Source organism: Seriola lalandi, unplaced genomic scaffold, assembly GCF_002814215.2.
Source record: "Seriola lalandi dorsalis isolate HSWRI2012SDOR001 ecotype SW California unplaced genomic scaffold, Sedor1 jcf7180002054874, whole genome shotgun sequence".
NCBI lineage: Eukaryota > Metazoa > Chordata > Actinopteri > Carangiformes > Carangidae > Seriola > Seriola lalandi.
Window position 1 is genome coordinate 653,352 of NW_019525427.1, and position 18,929 is coordinate 672,280.

The 18,929-nt window shown below is 41.2% G+C and overlaps 2 protein-coding genes across 7 annotated transcripts; one reads left to right on the plus strand and one right to left on the minus strand.

The window, feature by feature from the left end:
- Positions 1-25: 25 nt before the first annotated feature.
- Positions 26-7,610, minus strand: LOC111671282 (uncharacterized). The gene is made up of 5 exons (XM_023428375.2): positions 6,438-7,610; positions 5,375-5,429; positions 5,180-5,263; positions 4,807-5,049; positions 26-2,336 (listed from the first exon to the last, which is right to left on the minus strand). The coding sequence occupies exons 1-5, from the start codon at positions 6,855-6,857 to the stop codon at positions 1,795-1,797; spliced, it is 1,344 nt and encodes a 447-aa protein (XP_023284143.1). The 5' UTR covers positions 6,858-7,610; the 3' UTR covers positions 26-1,794.
- Positions 7,611-10,443: 2,833 nt separating this feature from the next.
- Positions 10,444-15,051, plus strand: LOC147817864 (thrombopoietin-like). 6 transcript variants are annotated; one of them, XM_087179864.1, is made up of 5 exons: positions 10,444-10,658; positions 11,208-11,391; positions 11,617-11,688; positions 12,363-12,527; positions 12,721-15,051. In XM_087179864.1, exons 2-5 carry the CDS (start codon positions 11,215-11,217, stop codon positions 12,898-12,900), a joined length of 594 nt encoding a protein of 197 aa, XP_087035990.1. In that variant the 5' UTR covers positions 10,444-10,658; positions 11,208-11,214; the 3' UTR covers positions 12,901-15,051. The 6 variants fall into 6 exon arrangements, with proteins under 6 accessions (XP_087035990.1, XP_087035991.1, XP_087035993.1 ...); XM_087179865.1 differs by having other exon boundaries at positions 12,369-12,527; XM_087179867.1 differs by having other exon boundaries at positions 11,644-11,688.
- The last annotated feature ends 3,878 nt before the right edge of the window (positions 15,052-18,929 follow it).

An 18,929-nucleotide genomic window follows, 5' to 3' on the forward strand; every position in this document is an offset into this window, starting at 1 on the left:
CCCCCCCCCCCCCCCTCCACTGCGCCCTTTGAAATCTGCATCATTTCTGTTTACAAGAGTCTAATTGCTTCCACACACTTTGTACGTAAAAAGAAAAAGCTGATGTATCTGCAGACAGAGAGAGAGAGAGAGAGAGAGAGAGAGAGAGAGAGACAGAGCAGCGCGCCAAAGGCGGTCACGGCACCCGCATTTTTTTCTGCTCGCGCGGTAAATACCCCGACCGTTAAACATCAACACACAGTCACCCGTGATGAGTGGTGTGAGAGGCGACAGTCTAACAAGCTTTCTCTTTGACTCATCGCTTATCACCGGGTCTGTTTAACTGATTTCAGGCGTGCACGAAACGTAAAATTAGCCCCCCAAGTCCGCCGCGAGCGCGTCCGTGGGCTACAGCTGCTACTACGTCTGACTGATGCACGTTTTAATTGCAGTGAGAGTTGAGAGTTTGGGTGGTCTGACTAAATACTTAGAGATTGCACCTTCCGCAAAAGCAAACACAGGCAGTGAAAAACAGACAGGAAATGAGAAGATGGGACAGGAGGGATTTCTTCAATGGGCTCTGCATTACTTAATCATAAGTCAAGTGGTCACAGGCAGAATGAATATGAACATCGGCAACGCCAAGTATAAATAGTCCCCGGCACCAGTGGTTCTACAAATGGGGCTTGGAGCCCCGAGGATTGAGGAGAAAATGAGGAAAAGTTTATACTCTCACTGTTTTCTTTGCCAAAAAAATTGCACAAATTGAATCTGTGCCCAACATTGAAAACCAGGGAGAGAGTGGAGCTGAAAGCCCAACGAGGAAGAGAGGCGCAAGTCGCCAAGAAAAAGTTTAGCAAACCAAGATATTAAATCACAATTTTAATTCAACATCTGACCAATGGAATGACATGTGTTTGACTGAAAATAAAGCCTTTCATTATATCTAATGTGCCAAGACGACTAATACGTCTTTATCACTGCGCTGTGACGTCACCGCGTCCGTGTCCGAGCCAGTTGATCTATTCAGGGCTCCTTGGGGTGAAAGCTGTTGGGAATCAGCTCATTTCTTTCTTTTTTTTTTTTTACCAGTTCATCACCTGCTGTCTTTAATTCATGCGTGCTGTTTTCTCTTTCTCCCTCTCTGTTCTCCCGCTCTCTGTTGTTCTTTTGAAGTCTCCGGGAGTCCTGTGGTTTTCAAAGGGTCAGAGGAGGGCAGCCCTTACTGTCCTATCGAAGGCCGGCCGCGGGATAAATGCGTGTCACCACCTGTCCTCGCTGCTCTGTGTCAACACCGCTGGTGTCACTGTACTCGCACCTCGTCATCTCACCCCCTGCCGCTCGTACATTGTTCCCTCTTGCTTACACACACACACACACACACACACCGATGTATGTATGAGTGACCGAGCAAATGCACACACTCAAAGGTAGCGCTTGTGCCCACATACACACACACAGAACGTGCACGCTGCTACTGTAGGACCCCTACTGTCTGACAACCGTCACACTGAGACAAACCAAGGAGTCCCGCTGCTAAAAGCCCACCGTTTCCTCACACTTCACATTATAGAGGACTCTTTCTGGCCCAAGCCCAAACCAGCGGGGGGTTGTTTGGTTGAGAGAAAGGCCAGCGTCCTGGGGAGAGAGTGAATTGCAGGTCCGGGGTCACGCAGAGAGTGGAAACAGTCAACCTGAAGTCCTTCAAGATGAAAAATTAGCCTTTCAAATGACAACCAGAGATCAAACCACCCACAGGACATGTGGGCGTGTTTTTTAATGCTCCCATTGAAGAGCAAGTTTCAGAAGCTCTTTTCATTCAGCGCCAGTTTCCTGTCCCGCGTGCCCCGAGGGAAACATCCCAGGAATCCCCAGATCTGGAAGGGAAGCCAAGGTGGAGCAGGACGATCCAAAACTGGACACCAGGCCCGAGTCTGAGTCCGACACCGCCAGCTCCTCGAACTTCTGTATCACTTTCCTCACGGACTGGAAGGGAATCTCCCTGCGCCACGGGGCTCCGCCGGCCCCACAAGGTCCCCTGTAGACTGAATCCTTACTGAGGAAGACGTGAGGAGGAGGAGGCAGGCGGCAGCGAAGCCTCAGCCGGCCCTGGCCCAGACCCAGAGCGGGGAGCAGTCCAGCAGAGCTGAAGCGGGTAGGCAGTGTGGCCAGGTGCTCCTGGGTCAGAGGGTTGTGGAAGCTCAGGGTGCCCCCTCCGATGTTGAGGAAGACCCCGAGGCTTTTGATCTGGGGCGGGACGGTGCGGAGCGGCTCCCGGCTCCCATCGTACACTGCACAAAAAGACAAGCCCTGCCTTTCCAGCCACCAGCCACCAGCACCGTCCAATGAGATCACACCTGAGAGAGACACAAAAGTGAAGCTTTTCAGACGCATCTCAGAAATCGGCACATTTGGTCAGTCGGTTGATCCATTTTCGGCCCGGACTGAAATGTTTCAGAATCTACTGGATGGATCTCTAGTACATTTAACACTGACATTCATCCTCAGCTGATGAATCCTGCCGGCTTTAGTCTTCCTCCGGCTTCTTCTTCCTGCTCCACCGCTGAGTTTACGCTTGTGACTTTGAGTGAAATGTCTGTTCAACTATTAGGATGGATCACCGTGACATTTGGTTCTGACATACATGCCGCCATCAGGGTGAACTGTAATTACAGATCCCCCACTCTTCATTCAGCAGGATTATCAGGTCTAAACTTACAGTAACACTGTCCAATACTATATGACCAAATACTAGTTTTAATCACACCCTGGATCTTCACAATTCTTCACTAACATTTGAGTTCACAGTAATGGATTATACAGCAGATGCCTATCTGACAAAACCAAGTAATAACATTAATGTTTGCTATGATTTGGCGCAATACAAATAAAACTGAACTCAATTGTATCCCCATCAGCCACAGCTGCTCTTAGTGCTAAACCTCAAATGTTAGCAAATAACTAAGATGGTAAACATTATACCTGCTACACATCAGCGTGTTAGCATTTAGCTATAATCTCTGTGCCTGACCACAGCCTCACAGAGCTGCTAGCGTGTCTATCAACTCTTAGTGTAAGAGCTACTTCAGTACATATCCTATCTTTTCATTAAATATGTTAAATAAGTTCGGACATGTTCTTTACATTCTAAATTTCTCTAAGTTTGTACAATAGTCAATGCATATGCTGAATAGTGCATTATGCTAAGGTTACGTTTCTTTTTCTATTATCTGTTGTAAAGTGAACAGTTTTATGGTCGTAGTTTACGACAGGCGATTATGCTGTAAAACAGTTTGGCGCTTTGGAAAAGGCAGCGCTAATAAAACGCTGAGAAGTCAGCGGAGTTTGGATCGATATACGTTTTCTGACCGTGTGAAATGTAACAGATTTGGCGCAACAAATACGTAGAACATCAAGTCGGTAATGGACCGGGCTGAGACCGGGCTGAGACCTGTTGTGACGCTGGTGTGTGGAAATAAATCCTCAGTCGAGTTTTCCTGCCTGAGCATGAGCACACTGGGTTTTCACAATAAGGTTTGATTCATTCAGTGGAACATGAGTCAAATCAAGATACTCCGCAGACTAAGTGGCCTTGGATTTTGGACCATGATAAGACGGCCACAAGACTGAGTCTTGTTGCAATGTTCCCCGAGGTATGCAAGAGTATCAGATCCTTTTTTCATTGTAGGTCATTTTGTGCTGCCAACGTTGCATTCCCCTGTTCGCTGGCTTTGATTGTAGGAATAAACAAAGACAGAACAATGGGGAACTTCATGTCACAGTGACATGGTGACGTAGCGGTAGTGGTGTTGACAGTCACTCAGAAAATGAAGACACGTCTGAGGCAGCGGATGATGAAGATGATCATTTTGTGCCACAGGATAGATCAGATAATTCAGAAGCACAACTGGAGCGTGACTATGATAATGCCAGCTCAGACAATAAGAGCTCGACCACTGCACACAAACATCCTGCAAAGACCACAGCACAGTGACCGTGCTTCATGATTACAGCTGACTAATCTACGTTAAGTAAGTGACTGTGATTGAGTGGGTCAGTGACTCATAACAGTAGCCTACGTATTACATAGTACAATGCTGTTTAATATATAAAACATACAGTATATACAGTTTTTCTGTAATTAATACAAAATTACATAAAAAACTAATAAATAATGTATAGTCTTGGATCTGTTTTATTGTTGTCAACAGTGTAGAAGTGATGTTATTTTTATTTAAAACTCAATGAAGTAATGTGTCTATAAAGACCCGAGGTATAATTCAATTACCAATCAACTAATATCAACACATACATCTTTTTAATCTGTTTCTTCCCATTAGCTCTAAATATGATGTATGAGAATGATTCCATTTTAAAATATTCTAGACAATCTACAGGTATTTTTTAAGGATTGAATTAATGAAAGTTATTTCATCAGTGGGTTAAGTTTCCTTTTCAATGATGTAAAGAGGAAATTCTTCACAATTGATAGGAAATGAAAACGTTTCTCTAGTTATTTCACATTAATGTGTATAAAGTTAAACACAAGTGGCAGATGTTTGAGCTAAATCGGTTCAGTAATTAAACCAATGATCAGCGGACTGTCAGTGCTTTAACCACTTGGTGGCACTGTGAACTATGAAGTCGTCTGATGACGTGTGCATGTGTGTGTGTGTGTGTGTGTGTGTGTGTGTGTACACAAGAGTGTGTCATCATATGAGTGTGGGCTTAAACAAGCACAGTCTTGCTGACTAATGGTGAGGGTTTCTGGAAGCAATAAGCAAGCTGGCATCGAACCAACCAACACAAACTAAAGAGAGTTCTTACCGATCCTGTACACGGAGCTGTTGCAGACATCCACCTCCCAATAATACTGTCCCTGTGCGATGACGACATCGGCGCAGACCTGCGGGAGGGCCGACACGACCCTGGAATCAGGGGTCATCTTTGACCTCCTGAACTTGTTGTCTGGAGGAGGGGTGGGAGGCCCTCGGTAGGTGACAGTGAGGGAGGCGTTGGAAAGATGGAGGGATGGAGGGACAGTGGAAGGATCCATAGCAAAACACAGTCCTAAGAGGAGAATTTAAGAGGAGAATATTTACTTATTTTTCTTTAAATTAATAACCAATATCATTCTTCTTTAATACAAGTTAACATTAACATTGTTTGGGAATTAAAAGCATCATGTATGAGTCCTTACCAAAGACGGACTGCTCCATCTCCGCCTCTTGTAGGTCTACAACGCCATCCACTGGTGTTATTGGGGAACTGGCAGCAGTGGAGCCTGGGTCAAATAAGGAGGGTGTACACGATACTGTTTCCCCGGTTGACAGTGAGGATCATACGGTTTATTCCTATCAAATGTCTGGAGCTACTTATACATAACGATACTCACCAGGTAAACAGCTCTGTGCTCTTTCTTCAGTTTCATCCCTGCAGCGTGTGTCGCTCTGTAAACATAGTGACAGAAGAATGAAATTACACATAAAGAGAGTTAGTTTTTAAATCTACACATAGCATGAAAATGTATTTCATTAAAATAAAAATGCATTTTTATTTGTGCACTAAGACTTACATGCAGTGCCTTACAGTATCAGTTGCATCAAATACATGAAAATGATCTTTGCAAGATAACAAAATAAGCTTTTATGCAAATAGAATTTATTTTTGTGATGATTATCCTCGGCTTAAAGGAATAGATAACATTTTGGAAAACGGAGTTAGATGAGAAGATTGACATCACTCTCATCCTTCCATAAAGTGTGAAGTTATATGCAGACAGACAGTTTAGCTTAGTTTAGCAAGAAGCAAAATCCACCTACCAGCACCTTGAAAATCAAGTTAAATGAGATGTAATGTGTTAACTAATGAACTTTAAAAAAGGAGCTGGTAGTTGGATTTTGCCTAATAGTTTTTTTGTCATAATTATTTTTTACATTTTTACACTCGTCTTAAATTTTATTGTACAACTTGAAGTTACGACATATATACATTTTCCAATTTTATTCACTGAACAATTATATAAAATAAAAAATATTACATGCTTCGATCCCATTTCTTTCTCAAACTCTTTTTTATGTTTATTCTAATTATTTCACTCATGGCTTTTTAGCACAGCCTGAAGAGTGTCAAAACCTGTGGTGCATTTGCACTCATCAGGGAAACTGTTTTTATAAGCGCTGTTCGCCTCAGGGCCGAGGTGAGATTTATAAGATGAGTGCACACTTTCACTCTCTTTAGTTTGTTTTTAATGTTTTAAATTCATCATCTAGGTGTTATATTGCTTATGTATGTCCTTGAAATTGCCTTGTGTCTGAATGAATGGTACTATAAATAAACTTGCCTCGCTTCATTTACACCCTGCGTTTTGCTGTACGTGCATGAGCATGTACAAAATACAATGTAATCCTTATCTGTGTAATCTTTAAATTCCTCTCTACCAGGTTTGGATATCTCACTTGCATGTCCTGTGGGTGACCTTCAGACGCCCCTGTCTTGATGCCGGTCTCCCTGCTGTTGACAAGTGAATGGCTCAGGGTGGGATGTTCTGGCAGACAGGAAGTGGCAGCTGACCACGTCCAGCACGGCAGCTCTACAGGATGTCGACAGCAGGGGCACAGCACAGAGCAGACAGATAGGCTGACGCCACGGAGCAGAGACTGACCTGAGCTCGTTTTCTCTCCAGCTGCTACACAGTGACCACACATGGTGTGAGAGCACGGCAGGATCAGGGCGACATCATATCCTCGGTTACAAGCTGGGCAGCGGGAGACTGGCTGAGAACAGTCAATGTCTTTTTCCTCATCTTCCTCCCTTTCAGTCTTTCTCACATCCAACTTCCTGCGCCTTATTTGGGGACAAAAGTTCTTTGTTGCCATTACTGAGAAACAATTTTGGTGTCTGCCATTACTTTCTTTGAACGTCTAATTTGTTCTACTTTTAGCAGCACGCTTTATTGGGCATGTAGCCGCCGCCTTTGCTTTGAAATTAAGTCAAGTCTCATTAATGTGAAGAAAAATCCACATTCCTGTCAATTCCCAACATGCAGATAATACCAGCCTGTGTGTGTTCTGTTATAATCTTCAGTAAGCCGAGCCTCCGTCACGGCAGAAAAAGAAGATCCACTTTTCCAGAGAAGAGACACCGGGGCAACATCTTATTGACAAGATAATCTTTTGCTAGAAAATCACAAAGACGTTCTAGTGGCTAGAGATATCCCACAGTGGCAAAAAAATGACAAAGCTCAGTCTTCTCGAACAGACCTGAAACGCATTGGCAGACTGCAGGATATAAAGAAATGTCCTCTCTGTCTCCTAGCTGACTATTGTGTGTGGAGTAGGAGGAATGGCCTGAGCGGAGATAAAAGAGAGAGAGAGTGGTAGAGAGAGAGGGGAGCCCAGCCTTTCACAAGGTACTCATTGCTTGGGGTTACCATGGTAATGGCTCTTCCCTTAGAAACGCACAACTGCAAGATAATGTGCTGCAAAGACCCCATGTGCACACGCACAAGTGCACGTCTAAATGTTAACAAAGATCTCATTAATGTCATGAGCACGACCCACACGGCTTAGATACAAAACCTCTGTGACACAGATGCAAAGATAAAATAACACACACACACACACACACACACACACGCTTATAAACACACATTTTCTCCTCCAGGTCTGGATGCTCGGCTCTCGGGTTCAGCTGTGCCTCTCTCATGGATGATTAACAATGAGGAGTCCACCTCCAGGAATGCATTACGCTCTCTAAGCATGAAGTCAATGTAGTGATGCCTATAAAAGACTATGAATGGTAAAAAAAAAAAAGGAAAAAAAAGTACCATTTCCAGAGGGGGTGTTGTAAAAAAAAATTTATGACTTTCAATGACGTATGTAATTTAGGATCAGCTATCAAAGATGTTCGTGGGAAGCGGGACATGCATAGACTCCTTCCTCCGCACTGCGCTTCCCCTCTGGTGTCATGGTGTTATCACTTGTGTTCCTCAATGGAATTCCTTGGAAAGAGGAATATGAAGTAAGAGCATTGTGCAACAGGATACCAAAGAAATGTGTCATAATCACCACAGAGCTGTCACCTTCTCTCTCTTTTTTAATGTAATTTCTTGATTTTAAAATAAACACTGTACTTGCACTGTAAACTGATACAGTGGCAACAATGAACTTGAAGTTTATTGCAACACGTTCTATTAGTAGAACTTTTACAGGGTTGTAGCCCTATCATTGTATGTCCATGACTCGACAGCTAAAGAAATTAACAATGTACTTACTAATTTTGCTTGGAAAAATCGACACCACAAATTAAAAAGAGATATACTTTCTGGGCCAAGAAAAGAGGGGGGCTTTGAATTATTAAACTTTATTGATCTAAATAATACATTTAAAATGAAATGGATCAAGGAATGCCTTAAAGCGTCAGAATCTATTTGGTACTTTATTCCAAAAAACATTTTTAAAAAATTGGGCGGTCTTCACTTTCTACTCACCTATAATTATAAATGTACCAAATTACCTACAAAATTATCTAAATTTTTTCAACAGGCCCTCCTAGCATGGAAATTATGTTACATGCATAACTTTTCCCCACACAAAGCCATCATATGGAATAATGATGATATAACTGTTGGTAAAAAATCCATTTTCAAGCAAAAATGGTTAGACAAAGGTATTATATATGTCACTGATCTCTTTGACACCAATGGTGTACTACTTAGTTATGAATGATTTCTTCTTATTAAGTCCTTTCCTGTAACGAGCAAAGAATTTAACTCTGTGATAAAGGCTATTCCTTGCGGCTTATCCCGCCTGATGAAGAGTCACCTGCAATTTCAAGAAGTTCTAAGGATAAAATCCCTTTTATTTGTAAATGGTATAGACATAATGGATAGCAATTGCAATAATAAACACATCCGTAACACATTTTATGAAAAAAGAAAAATTAGCCCTAGAGGGAAAGCTTTTTGGAATAACATCTTTACAGATATTAACTGGCAAAGAGCATGGCTTTTGCCATACAAATTCTGTATTAACAATAAAGTTAAACAAGTGCACATTAAAATCTTACACAATATATATGTAACTAATTTATATTTATCCAAATTTTTAGATATTGAAAATAAATGTACGCTCTGTGAAAACGATTCTGAATCTTTAATTCATCTCTTTTATCACTGCTCAAGTTCGCTAACCTTTTGGACTCAGACTGAGAGATATATATTGGGTAAAACGAAATATAATGTCAAAATTCACTGTAAAAGTGTCATCACTTGTTTTGATCACGAAAACAAGGAAATTGAATTTATAGTTAACTTGTTGATTCTGTTTGGCAAGTTTCATATCCACAAATGCAGATTTACAAAAACTTCCCCCAATTTTTTCAGATTTTCAATTGAATTTTTAGAGTACATTAAAACACTACAGCTTTTAAACACAGCTAAATGTAACAAAACTGTCAAAATATATGAAGAACTATTCAAAGAGAAATAACCCCTTTTCCCCTTGTCATTTATGTTTGTTGCTTGTTTTATTCATTGATTTTGTGTATGATTCAGAATTTTGCAATATACTTGTACTGTATATCCTCACATTATTTTTATATAATGTATTGTTTATTACCTACTCGATACTGTATCAGCACAGATTGAGATACTGAGCACCTGTCTGTATATTCTACTCAAAGTCGCTCAATAAAGTTTTGTGGAAAAAAAAAAAAAGATACAACAGCTGGTAGCTAAGCTAGCTTTCAGAGACTTGCTGCCACCACCACAGGTGGGCAGTAAATTACATTGAATCAGGTCCTTTATACGACAGAAAGCTGTTCTGAGATCAGATTTGATGTGGTTTTAATTATTATTACTATTTTTTTTAAATTTTTTTTAGCTTTAACTGGGCAAACTCTGCTAATATGTTGTGTTTCCGGTTTGCCCAGTTGTATCATAGTGTGCAAAAATCTATCAATCTCCCTCTAACTGGTTGCCATATGTTGTGAGCTCCAGACTGTAAATCCCTTTGGCACTAATTTGTAATTTTGGGATATGTGAATTAATTTGGATTAACTAATAATTTTTCAGTTGAGCAGGTAATTAAAATATGCATTGTCTAAATGTAAAACTAGTTATTCTTTTTTTTTAACCTGTGGTCAGGAATGAACATTGCAGATAAATCAGGGCCATCAGTTTGTTGCTCTGTTGTTATTGTTATAGCAGCAGTGGAAGTTGTAACATTTTTATATCCATGATTTTCAACCCAACCCATTTCTTGCCTAAGGTGATATGAACCAACAGGTAAACAATAAGTTATTAATCAAAACATTATGACTCCTCTTATGAGTCCTCTTCCATGTTTATATCGTCATGTTATAACTGGGTTAGTGCTGTCTGGGTCTATGTGGAGCCTCACTTGTCTTATTTGTATTGAGAGTCAAACATTAACTTTGGGCCTAGATCAGAGATAAAGCCCACTCATTCTAAAAGCCTCCAGCGCAAGTCTTGGTTTTGCGCAACCATGTGTCACTTTTGACTCACTCAGTTAATTAGGCCTTGGTATATTATGTAACTATGTGAAGATGAGGCCGATGAATGATCGCTCTGATTCATGAATTTCTATGAAGATGAATGGAAGAAATACACAACTGAGGGACATCATGCACCAAGGAACGGGTTATGGCTTATAGCAGTAAGTTGTCCATCTGGACTCATGGCCTGTATTACAACTCTTATTTACAGAGAGGGAGGTCTGGTGTCACTGGAGTTTACACAGACTTATAGTGGTGTAAACATGCCACTTTTATTTCAAACACAATGCTGCATGATGTATATGATGCTAATGTTAGGACTACCACTTTGATTTAATGCATCATTGCATTAGGTGGTGATTCCATACTCATCGCTATGACTAGTGAGAGTTACATATCATATACTTCAGTAAAGTTTTTTTTTTTTTTACCTGTAACACTTCATTCATTCAGTTCCAACTTTCAGAGATAACACCAGGTGCAAATAAAGGAATATGTGACTGTAAGATTTAAATTGATTAGGAAGTGGTTTGTAGAACTTGTCAGGGCAGAACTCATGGGTGGGATTTTGGCAAAACAAGAACAGGGAAAGTACTCTACGTGCCATTAATACCAAGCAACAGCAGTTGGACCAATGACTTTAAAAAGGAGGTGGTGATATGAAGAAATAAATGCAGGAAGGTGAAATTCTTCTCTGCTGCTACATAAAGGAATTAGATGGCAGCTTGTCAGTCATCTCCGCTGTGTGCTCCTCCAAGACTCCTGATGGTGCTGCTGATAGGAGGGATTTCTTCCCATCTACTGGAGGTGCGGGGCAACCCCAAAGACTTTTGGTGCAAAGATCAACACAGGAAAACAATGGAGAAAAGGATTGAGATTGAGGTGAAAGACGTGGTGAGGAAACAAATCATGCATTAATTGTCATTTTAAAAAGGAGAATTAAAAAGGCACAATGTGGACGACTGATGTGTCAATATGCAAACAAGCTGTTCACCGTTCTGAGAAGCATAAGAGTAATGTTGTATCTGTTGCAGTAGGTCTTGATTTTCTTTTGTTGAGTTAAAAGTGATTCATTTCTGTGCGTGCATTTTAGTGACAAAACTATGTTTATGTGCTCAGGCTGACACACTGCCATTTCCTGTACAGCTGCCATGTGTCGGGTTAAACCGGGAAGAATGGGCCAATAAAACTGTAAGTAATTCCTAAAAATACATCGACATACATACCAAAATCTTCTGTGTATCTGTCATTGATAAAGTTGGCAGCTGACTGCAAAAACTAAAGCATGTATGAAGGTTTTTTTTTGCCTGTATACTATAGTGGCTGAAGGGAAACACCTCCCTCGTAAGCGTCTGCCAACTCAATGTGCCAAAATTTGCTGCTCCACTTGTCTAACAACTGTATTGTTGTGACTGTTGCCTTTGGTAAAAACTTCAATACAAGTACAAACAAAAAACAGAGTAACAAAAAGCCTTGCTTGCCAGTAGCATTTGCAGCACATTGTACAGAGAATGTGTGGTATAATACGACTGCGTGTGTGGCGCAGTTATGGCAACTAATTATGGCTAATGTTAGCATGGCACTGAACACAAAGAGCAGCTGAGGTTGATTGGAATACCATTAGTTTTGCATGCTTAACTGATATGGTAATTATAATACCTGCTAAACATCAACATGCTAGAATTATCATTGTGAACATGTTAGCATTCTCCCCTACAGCCTCACAGGTCTCTAGCATAAGCTCGCAGTTTTGTTGATGGAATAATAACTGATTAAGTCTTGAACTGTCACATCAAATACATAGTAAAATACATTGATGTTGCTATTAAACCAGCATAATTGTGACATTGTCTGTGTTTGGTCAGCTACAGCAAAAGCGTGAAGAGGTGGTGGGGGCCCTCCAGGTGTTTCAAGAGGGAGTGCAAGGAGTGAAGATGAACACTACATTGACAAGTCAGCTCTCAGTGTTGGGGCAACTGGAGCGTCACATCAAAAATATTCTGGCTATCGTCAAGAGGCTTCAGATACAGGTGATACACATGCACATGAATGAAAACCAAAAACACACAAGTTGTGCATTGTGAAAATTTGACCTGACAAGACCCCACACCTTTGAGTCTGTAACACAAAGTACATGTCTGTACTGGTTCAGAGAAATGCTACGTCTGTTAAACTCTGTTGTTTAGTCTAAATTGAATTGATTCAATTTTTTTTCTACCACAGATTGAGACAGTGGCACCATTGTCTTCTGCAGGACCGCACTGTTCCAACCAAACCAGCGAACTGAACAAAGTGCTGAAACTGTACAGAAAGCTACTCCAGGGAAAACTGGAGTCCCTTGCTACGGACCTCCATGAAAAAATCTGTAAAGAACATGGGACAACCAATACTAGAGGACACTGAGGTTCATTTAACGGATGGAAATTAGCGTATTTGCACTGCTGTGCTGTGTTGCTTTAAAACTGATTCAAGACACAGCTGCAAACCAGGAGTGGACCTGCACAATGTAGACTGAGAGCGTCGGACATGTTGATGAAGACTAAAGAAGAAAGGAGACCGGAACTGGACTTGCACATAGAATGGTATGCAAAGGATAGGACACAAGGATACAGGCATTGACCAGTGGCTGTAGTTTTGAAGGACAAAGGAGGTAGCAATAGTTTTAAGTTATAGAAGTTTTCATTGTGGGCGGCGCAGTGCACTGTCGCGTCACAGCAAGAAGGTTCTCGGGTCGAACCTGGCCGCAGGCTTTCTATGTGGAATTTGCATGTTCTCCTCTGGGTCTGTGGGGATTCTCTCTGGGTCCTCCGGCTTCCTCCCACAGTCCAAAGACATGCCGGTTAGGTTAACTGGTGACTCTAAATCGCCTGTAGGTGTGAATGTGAGTGTGAATGGTGGTTTGTATTTATATGTCAGGCCTGTGATAGACTGGCAACCTGTCCAGGGTGTACCCCACCCTTGCCCAATGTTAGCTGGGATTGGCTCCAGCCCTCCCGTGACCCTATAAGGACAAGCAGTATGGATAAAGGATGGATGGAGGTTTACATTGTGCAAAACTCTGTGAAAAGGCAATACAACCTCCAGAAACTCAGTAAAAATTGAAAGAATTTTTTCATGAGCTGTGTTAGTGTCTTCCTCAGCAGTTACTCCAAACTAAAAGTTTATAATTCTTGTTCTCAGGCATCATTAGTTTTGAGCCTACAACAATGTCAGCAGCCCTGTGAGGCTGTGCTTAGGCAGAGCGGCACTTTGAGCTAACATGCCTTCAGTGATAATATGGTGTTAGCATGTGTGATGTTTGTCTTTGTTTAGTGTGTTAGCATGCTAACATTTGCTTACTGGCACTAAACAAAGTACAGCTGAGGCTGATGGGAAAGTTTTGCAGGTATTTTGACCTCTTGATAGCACCAGAGAAAAAGTTCTCCTGAACCTCTCTGTTCTGCAGCTCAGTGAGATGAGACATTTGCTGCAGCTGTAGCTGCTTCTCTGTCCTGCCACAATGTTGTGGAGAGGATGGTAGGTATTGTCCATGATGGCCTCCATCTGACATTGCATGCATCTCTCCACAACAGTCCTGAGTGAGTCCAGACTCCTGCCAAGCACAGACCCAGCCTGTAATTGAGCAACCAACTGTTTGTGCCAAGAAACTTTCACTTATAGGGGTTCAAGGTCTTTTGAGTTAAGGTAACATGACTGGAATGCTGATTTGTTATCCTGGCCTAATATCACACCCTACGAAATCTTTTCTTTTTCCATGAAAGTTAATCTAATTGTGTAATGACCAGCATTTTGTGAACCACACTGCGTATGTCATTATTACAAGTACATCGTGTAGTAGTGCACTGTGCTGGTCATACTATTTCTTCCAATGTGTAATCAAAACTGTAGCACCCTCTCTGGGTGCTGGAGAAGAGGTGCTCTGTGTTGAATTATCCAGTGACCTGCTCAGGGAAAATCTGTTCATCTCTTCTTCATCTTTGACTGCAGAGGACTGGAAAATATAAAGAAGGGATTGGAATATTTAGATGTGATTTTCTCCCAGTTCACGGTTGGTGATGGGAAACTGAACTGTAAACTGTGTAGAAAACAAGGTCTTAGGAAACGTCATGTTGAAAATCCAAAGACGAATGAATGCATGTATTTCTGTACACAGAGAGTTTATTTGTCTGAATTACTTTTATAGATTTTGTATGTATGCATTCACTTTTTTAACTACAAGTATCAATATGTATATATAATATATATGTATTAAAACTGTATTTTTTCAATAATAATAAGAATAATAACAACTAGAAAATTCCTGAAGAAATTTTGAATATGCCTGCTGCTTGGTGCATATCCATCACACACATTTCAATCTGTACAAAGGCCGTTAGTTTGAGTTCCATTCATGTTGTAGAGAATTATCGTAAGTCTGACCTCAGTCACTGCAGGTGTCCCTCAAAAAGCTCTTTGAAACTGTGAGGACTGGACAAAGTGACCTCACAATGATGGGTTCAAACTAACTCTCAGCCGTCCCAAGGCTTCAATAAAGAGATTGATATCTTTTATGTGTACCTACAGTTTATAGTTGAGGTTTTATCGCAGTTTAAACTCCCCTCAGGGCAAGAGCTTCAGAGCTCAGTTTAACATGGGAGTCTATGGGAGCTTTGGACAGCCCTCTCTGCACAATACTACTTGTGTTAAATTCCATTAGGAGGCGACACACCCTCAGCTCCCATGGCTAATCCAGTACTAGTTTTAGCGTCTACCTTTCAGTATCTTTAATTCTAAACACTCAGTGTAAAATTCTTTGCAACAGATTTTAGTCCATGAGGCAATTCAAATATACACTTAAATCCTGAAACATAAAAAGTATGCAAAGAAAGAACTATTTTATTACAAGTTTCACAGGCTGTTTGTGCAGCTGTGGCGAGGGAGGAGCTGCACGGTCACCACCCATCAGGAAAAGAGTAACTGTACATTAGATCACACTGGTGATTGTACCGGCAGCTTCCAGGAGTGAGGACATTCCTCTCAGCAAAACTACTCTGGTTAATTCAAGTTTTTAGAATATCTCAGCTGCTCACACTGAGCACACATCCTGGATAATGAGAACTTGGTTTTATCAGTTGGATTGGAGAAAAATTTGAGTATCATTTACTTAAAGATTCAATAAAACATACTGCAACTGCAATGATTTTTATATATGTTTTTAAATCAGCCACCATTGACTATATTGTCAAGAAATATCTCAAAACTAATGAAAACATGTGAGATGATCACTCCTTTGGCTTGTTTAATTGTGGAAAAGGTCATTTTATTCTAAGACTAAAGAAATGAGTCATCCTGAACTGGATCCCCGACATTCCTCTGAAAGGAGCCGTGACCGTCAGTGGCAGTCTGTCACCCTGGCAGAGCTGGTGCTGCCTTAAAGCTGGGGGTGTACAATCCAACCAAAACATATGTGGTCTGACAGAAGAAAGCAAACAGAGATAGAAGGAACAAGAGAAACTGACAATTTCAAGGTCACTTCAAAAAAGGGTCTGAGAAGTCAGGACAGATTCAAACACATTGTAAAATCACATGCGTATGAATGAGGTACAGACCGGCGCGATGAAGAGGAGGAGATCCGACAGTGGACTGCACACCGAGCCAAGAGTGGTTCACTGACGCCATCATGTTGTTTGACGTCTGTATTTTACATCCCAAATGGCGTCAAAACTGCCCAATCACAGCAAAAGAGCAGTGTCCCCTTCCTGCTCCAGCGTCTGTTACAGGTGTTGGTTTGTTCCCCACCATGTTTGTATTATTTCAACCTAATATGTCTGATAACAGGTTTATATCCATGTTCCCCACATTGACGGTTCCACAGTTTACTTTTCTAATGCTGTTGTTCCTATGACTCGGCGAGATCACAATTGCCCCAGAAATAACCCAAAATGTGAGAAAGTTAAAGGCCAGCTAATAGTGTCATGGGAAAAAAAGCATTTTTTTCCAAATTCTGTAATAGATCTATCTGGTTCTATCTCTGCCTCCACCTTGTGGTTGATCTCTGTCATTGTCTTTACATGTGAACATGTAGTACAGGGGTGTCCAAACTTTTTGCAAAGAGGGCCAGATTTGGTAAGGTGAAAATGTGTGGGGGCCGACCATTCAGCCTGACAATCTTTGAACCATTAACATTAAATACAAATGAACTATTTTATGAAATTTTTATTGCAAATGGCATACTTCATTTTTTTTTCATTTTCAAGTTTTTGCCAAAATCACTCTCCCTTTCATATTTGAAGACCACATAAAATGAAGAATAAGTCTATCTGAAAAATCAAACTTTTGGGAAGATGAAACATATCTAGGTTCATTTGAAACATTACATATTATTCACTATTAAATGCTCACTGTAAACTTCTAAATTCAAAACAGTGGTCTGTGCATATTCAAAACTGTGGTTTTGATCATCACAAAAAAATCAGTTCACTGAGATTTTAGAATTTATTCACCTCAGAGGACTAAACACATATCTTGCCTGCACTAATGTGAAGGGTGATACTGAGATCTGGACTGCAATATGTAGGCCTAGTCCAGGTCTGGCTCAAAACAGTGGTTTTGATGCGCAAGACGTCACGCAGGTGAGAGTCACTTAGTCTCGTCCTCACGCGGCTCTTGTTAATGTTCATAACCGAGATTGTCTTCTCGCAAAAGTATGTCGAGCCAAACAAGCTCAGCATTTTCTTAGCAAATGTTCGAATCTCTTGGAACCTGCCTTCATCCAGCTGGCGGTAGAAGTTGACAAGAGGGAGCTGTTGGTGCCGACTGCTTCGTAATTCAGCTAAAAAATACTCCAATTTCCACTTGTCCTGGAAGCGGCGGCCCTCGCTGTCAACTTTTCTTTTTTTAGTTAGTCGCCATGTCAGAAATGGGCTGAAAGGATCACACTAGGGTCACGGCGGCGAGAGTGCGGCCACAGGTCTACTGCCATCTTCTGGTGAAATGTAAAATAGCTTTTTTTTGTACGCGTTTATTTTATACTGTGGTCAACACTGCTGTCCGGACGCATATTAATGATTTTATGACAGAGGCTGCGGGCCGGTGAAAATTTGAACACGGGCCGCAATTGGCCCCCGGGCCAGACTTTGGACATGCCTGATGTAGTATGTCAAATTCAAACAAAACCCTTGCACAGTTTTTGTTAAGATGTGAAATTCCTTTTTCTTCAAATCATTCAGGGTCTTAATGGATCAGAATGCTTGTATGTTTCTATTTAATTCACTGCATACCACTGGATCTTTGTGTCATTTGTGCCAGACTGCATTTTCTTTCAGCTGTTTAAGCTTTATTTCACCCTATTCCTAATTCTATCTGACACTGTTTAGTGGCAGTTAATAGTAGTAGTTAATTTAGTAGTAGTATCCAGTCCAATCTCAAAGCAGAGTCCAATCAGAAGGCAGGTGAATCTGTTGCCTTCATCGGCAGATCCTGGGTCGGTGTACGTTCAGAAAAAAACGACCTTCCTGAACGTACACAACCAGCAACAACAAACATTCAGTTAAATTTATTCAGCGTCTCAACTTTGTGCTGAATAACGCTTTTCCCACACAATCAATGTTTCAGTTCCATTCAATTCATTGTTTTAAACTATGCTTTTCCTGTACAAGTCAACCATCTTCACAATCAAACATCTCTGATAGAGGAAACTCTAAAGCTCCGACGCTGTCGGACTTACCTCCGCTACCGGGTAGTTGATTTCTTCTGCAAACAAGCTGTAGGAGGACGAAGAGACCGGCGTGATGAAGAGGAGGAGATCCGACAGTGGACTGCACACCGAGCCAAGAGTGGTTCCCTGACGCCATCATGTTGTTTGACGTCTGTATTTTCCATCCCAAATGGCGCCAAAACTGCCCAATCACAGCAAGACAGCAGTGTCCCCTTCCTGCTCCAGCGTCTGTTACAGGTGTTGGTTTGTTCCCCACCATGCTTTTATTATTTCAACCTAATATGTCTGATAACAGGTTTATATCCATGTTCCCCACAGCGACGGTTCCACAGTTTACTTTTCTAATGCTGTTGTTCCTATGACTCGCCGAGACTTCGCCAAGGAATCCGGTGTTGTGAGTAGTTTTCCCGCTTTATCTCATGGACACACAGGAAAGGAAAGAGTGAACCAGCAAACATCAAGTCCAGCTGCAAGTGACACAAAATCCATAAAGAAAGTTCAAGATACTAGGAAATAATAATCAACATTCATAAACATAAAGTTCATTCATTTGAAAGTAATGTTAACTAAATAAAAGGTTTAAATGTCACATGTGTTATTGCCGTGCCTAAGTATAGTTAAGTCTGTATTATCTGTCTTAAAGCTAGAAATCACAGAATCCCCAAATCCTCCACAGACAACACAACGGCACTGACTTTGCTCTCTGTCAATAGTTGTGTAAAACATTAAAATATCA

Coding starts and splice junctions, on each gene's coding strand:
- LOC111671282 (XM_023428375.2), bottom strand. CDS start 6,857: ATGGCAACAAAGAACTTTTGTCCCCAAATAAGGCGCAGGAAGTTGGAT. Junction 5,264..5,374: donor AGCACAGAGCTGTTTACCTG/GTGAGTATCGTT, acceptor TATTTGACCCAG/GCTCCACTGCTGCCAGTTCC. Junction 5,050..5,179: donor GATGGAGCAGTCCGTCTTTG/GTAAGGACTCAT, acceptor TTCTCCTCTTAG/GACTGTGTTTTGCTATGGAT.
- LOC147817864 (XM_087179864.1), top strand. CDS start 11,215: ATGGCAGCTTGTCAGTCATCTCCGCTGTGTGCTCCTCCAAGACTCCTG. Junction 11,689..12,362: donor AAGAATGGGCCAATAAAACT/GTAAGTAATTCC, acceptor GTGTTTGGTCAG/CTACAGCAAAAGCGTGAAGA. Junction 12,528..12,720: donor TCAAGAGGCTTCAGATACAG/GTGATACACATG, acceptor TTTCTACCACAG/ATTGAGACAGTGGCACCATT.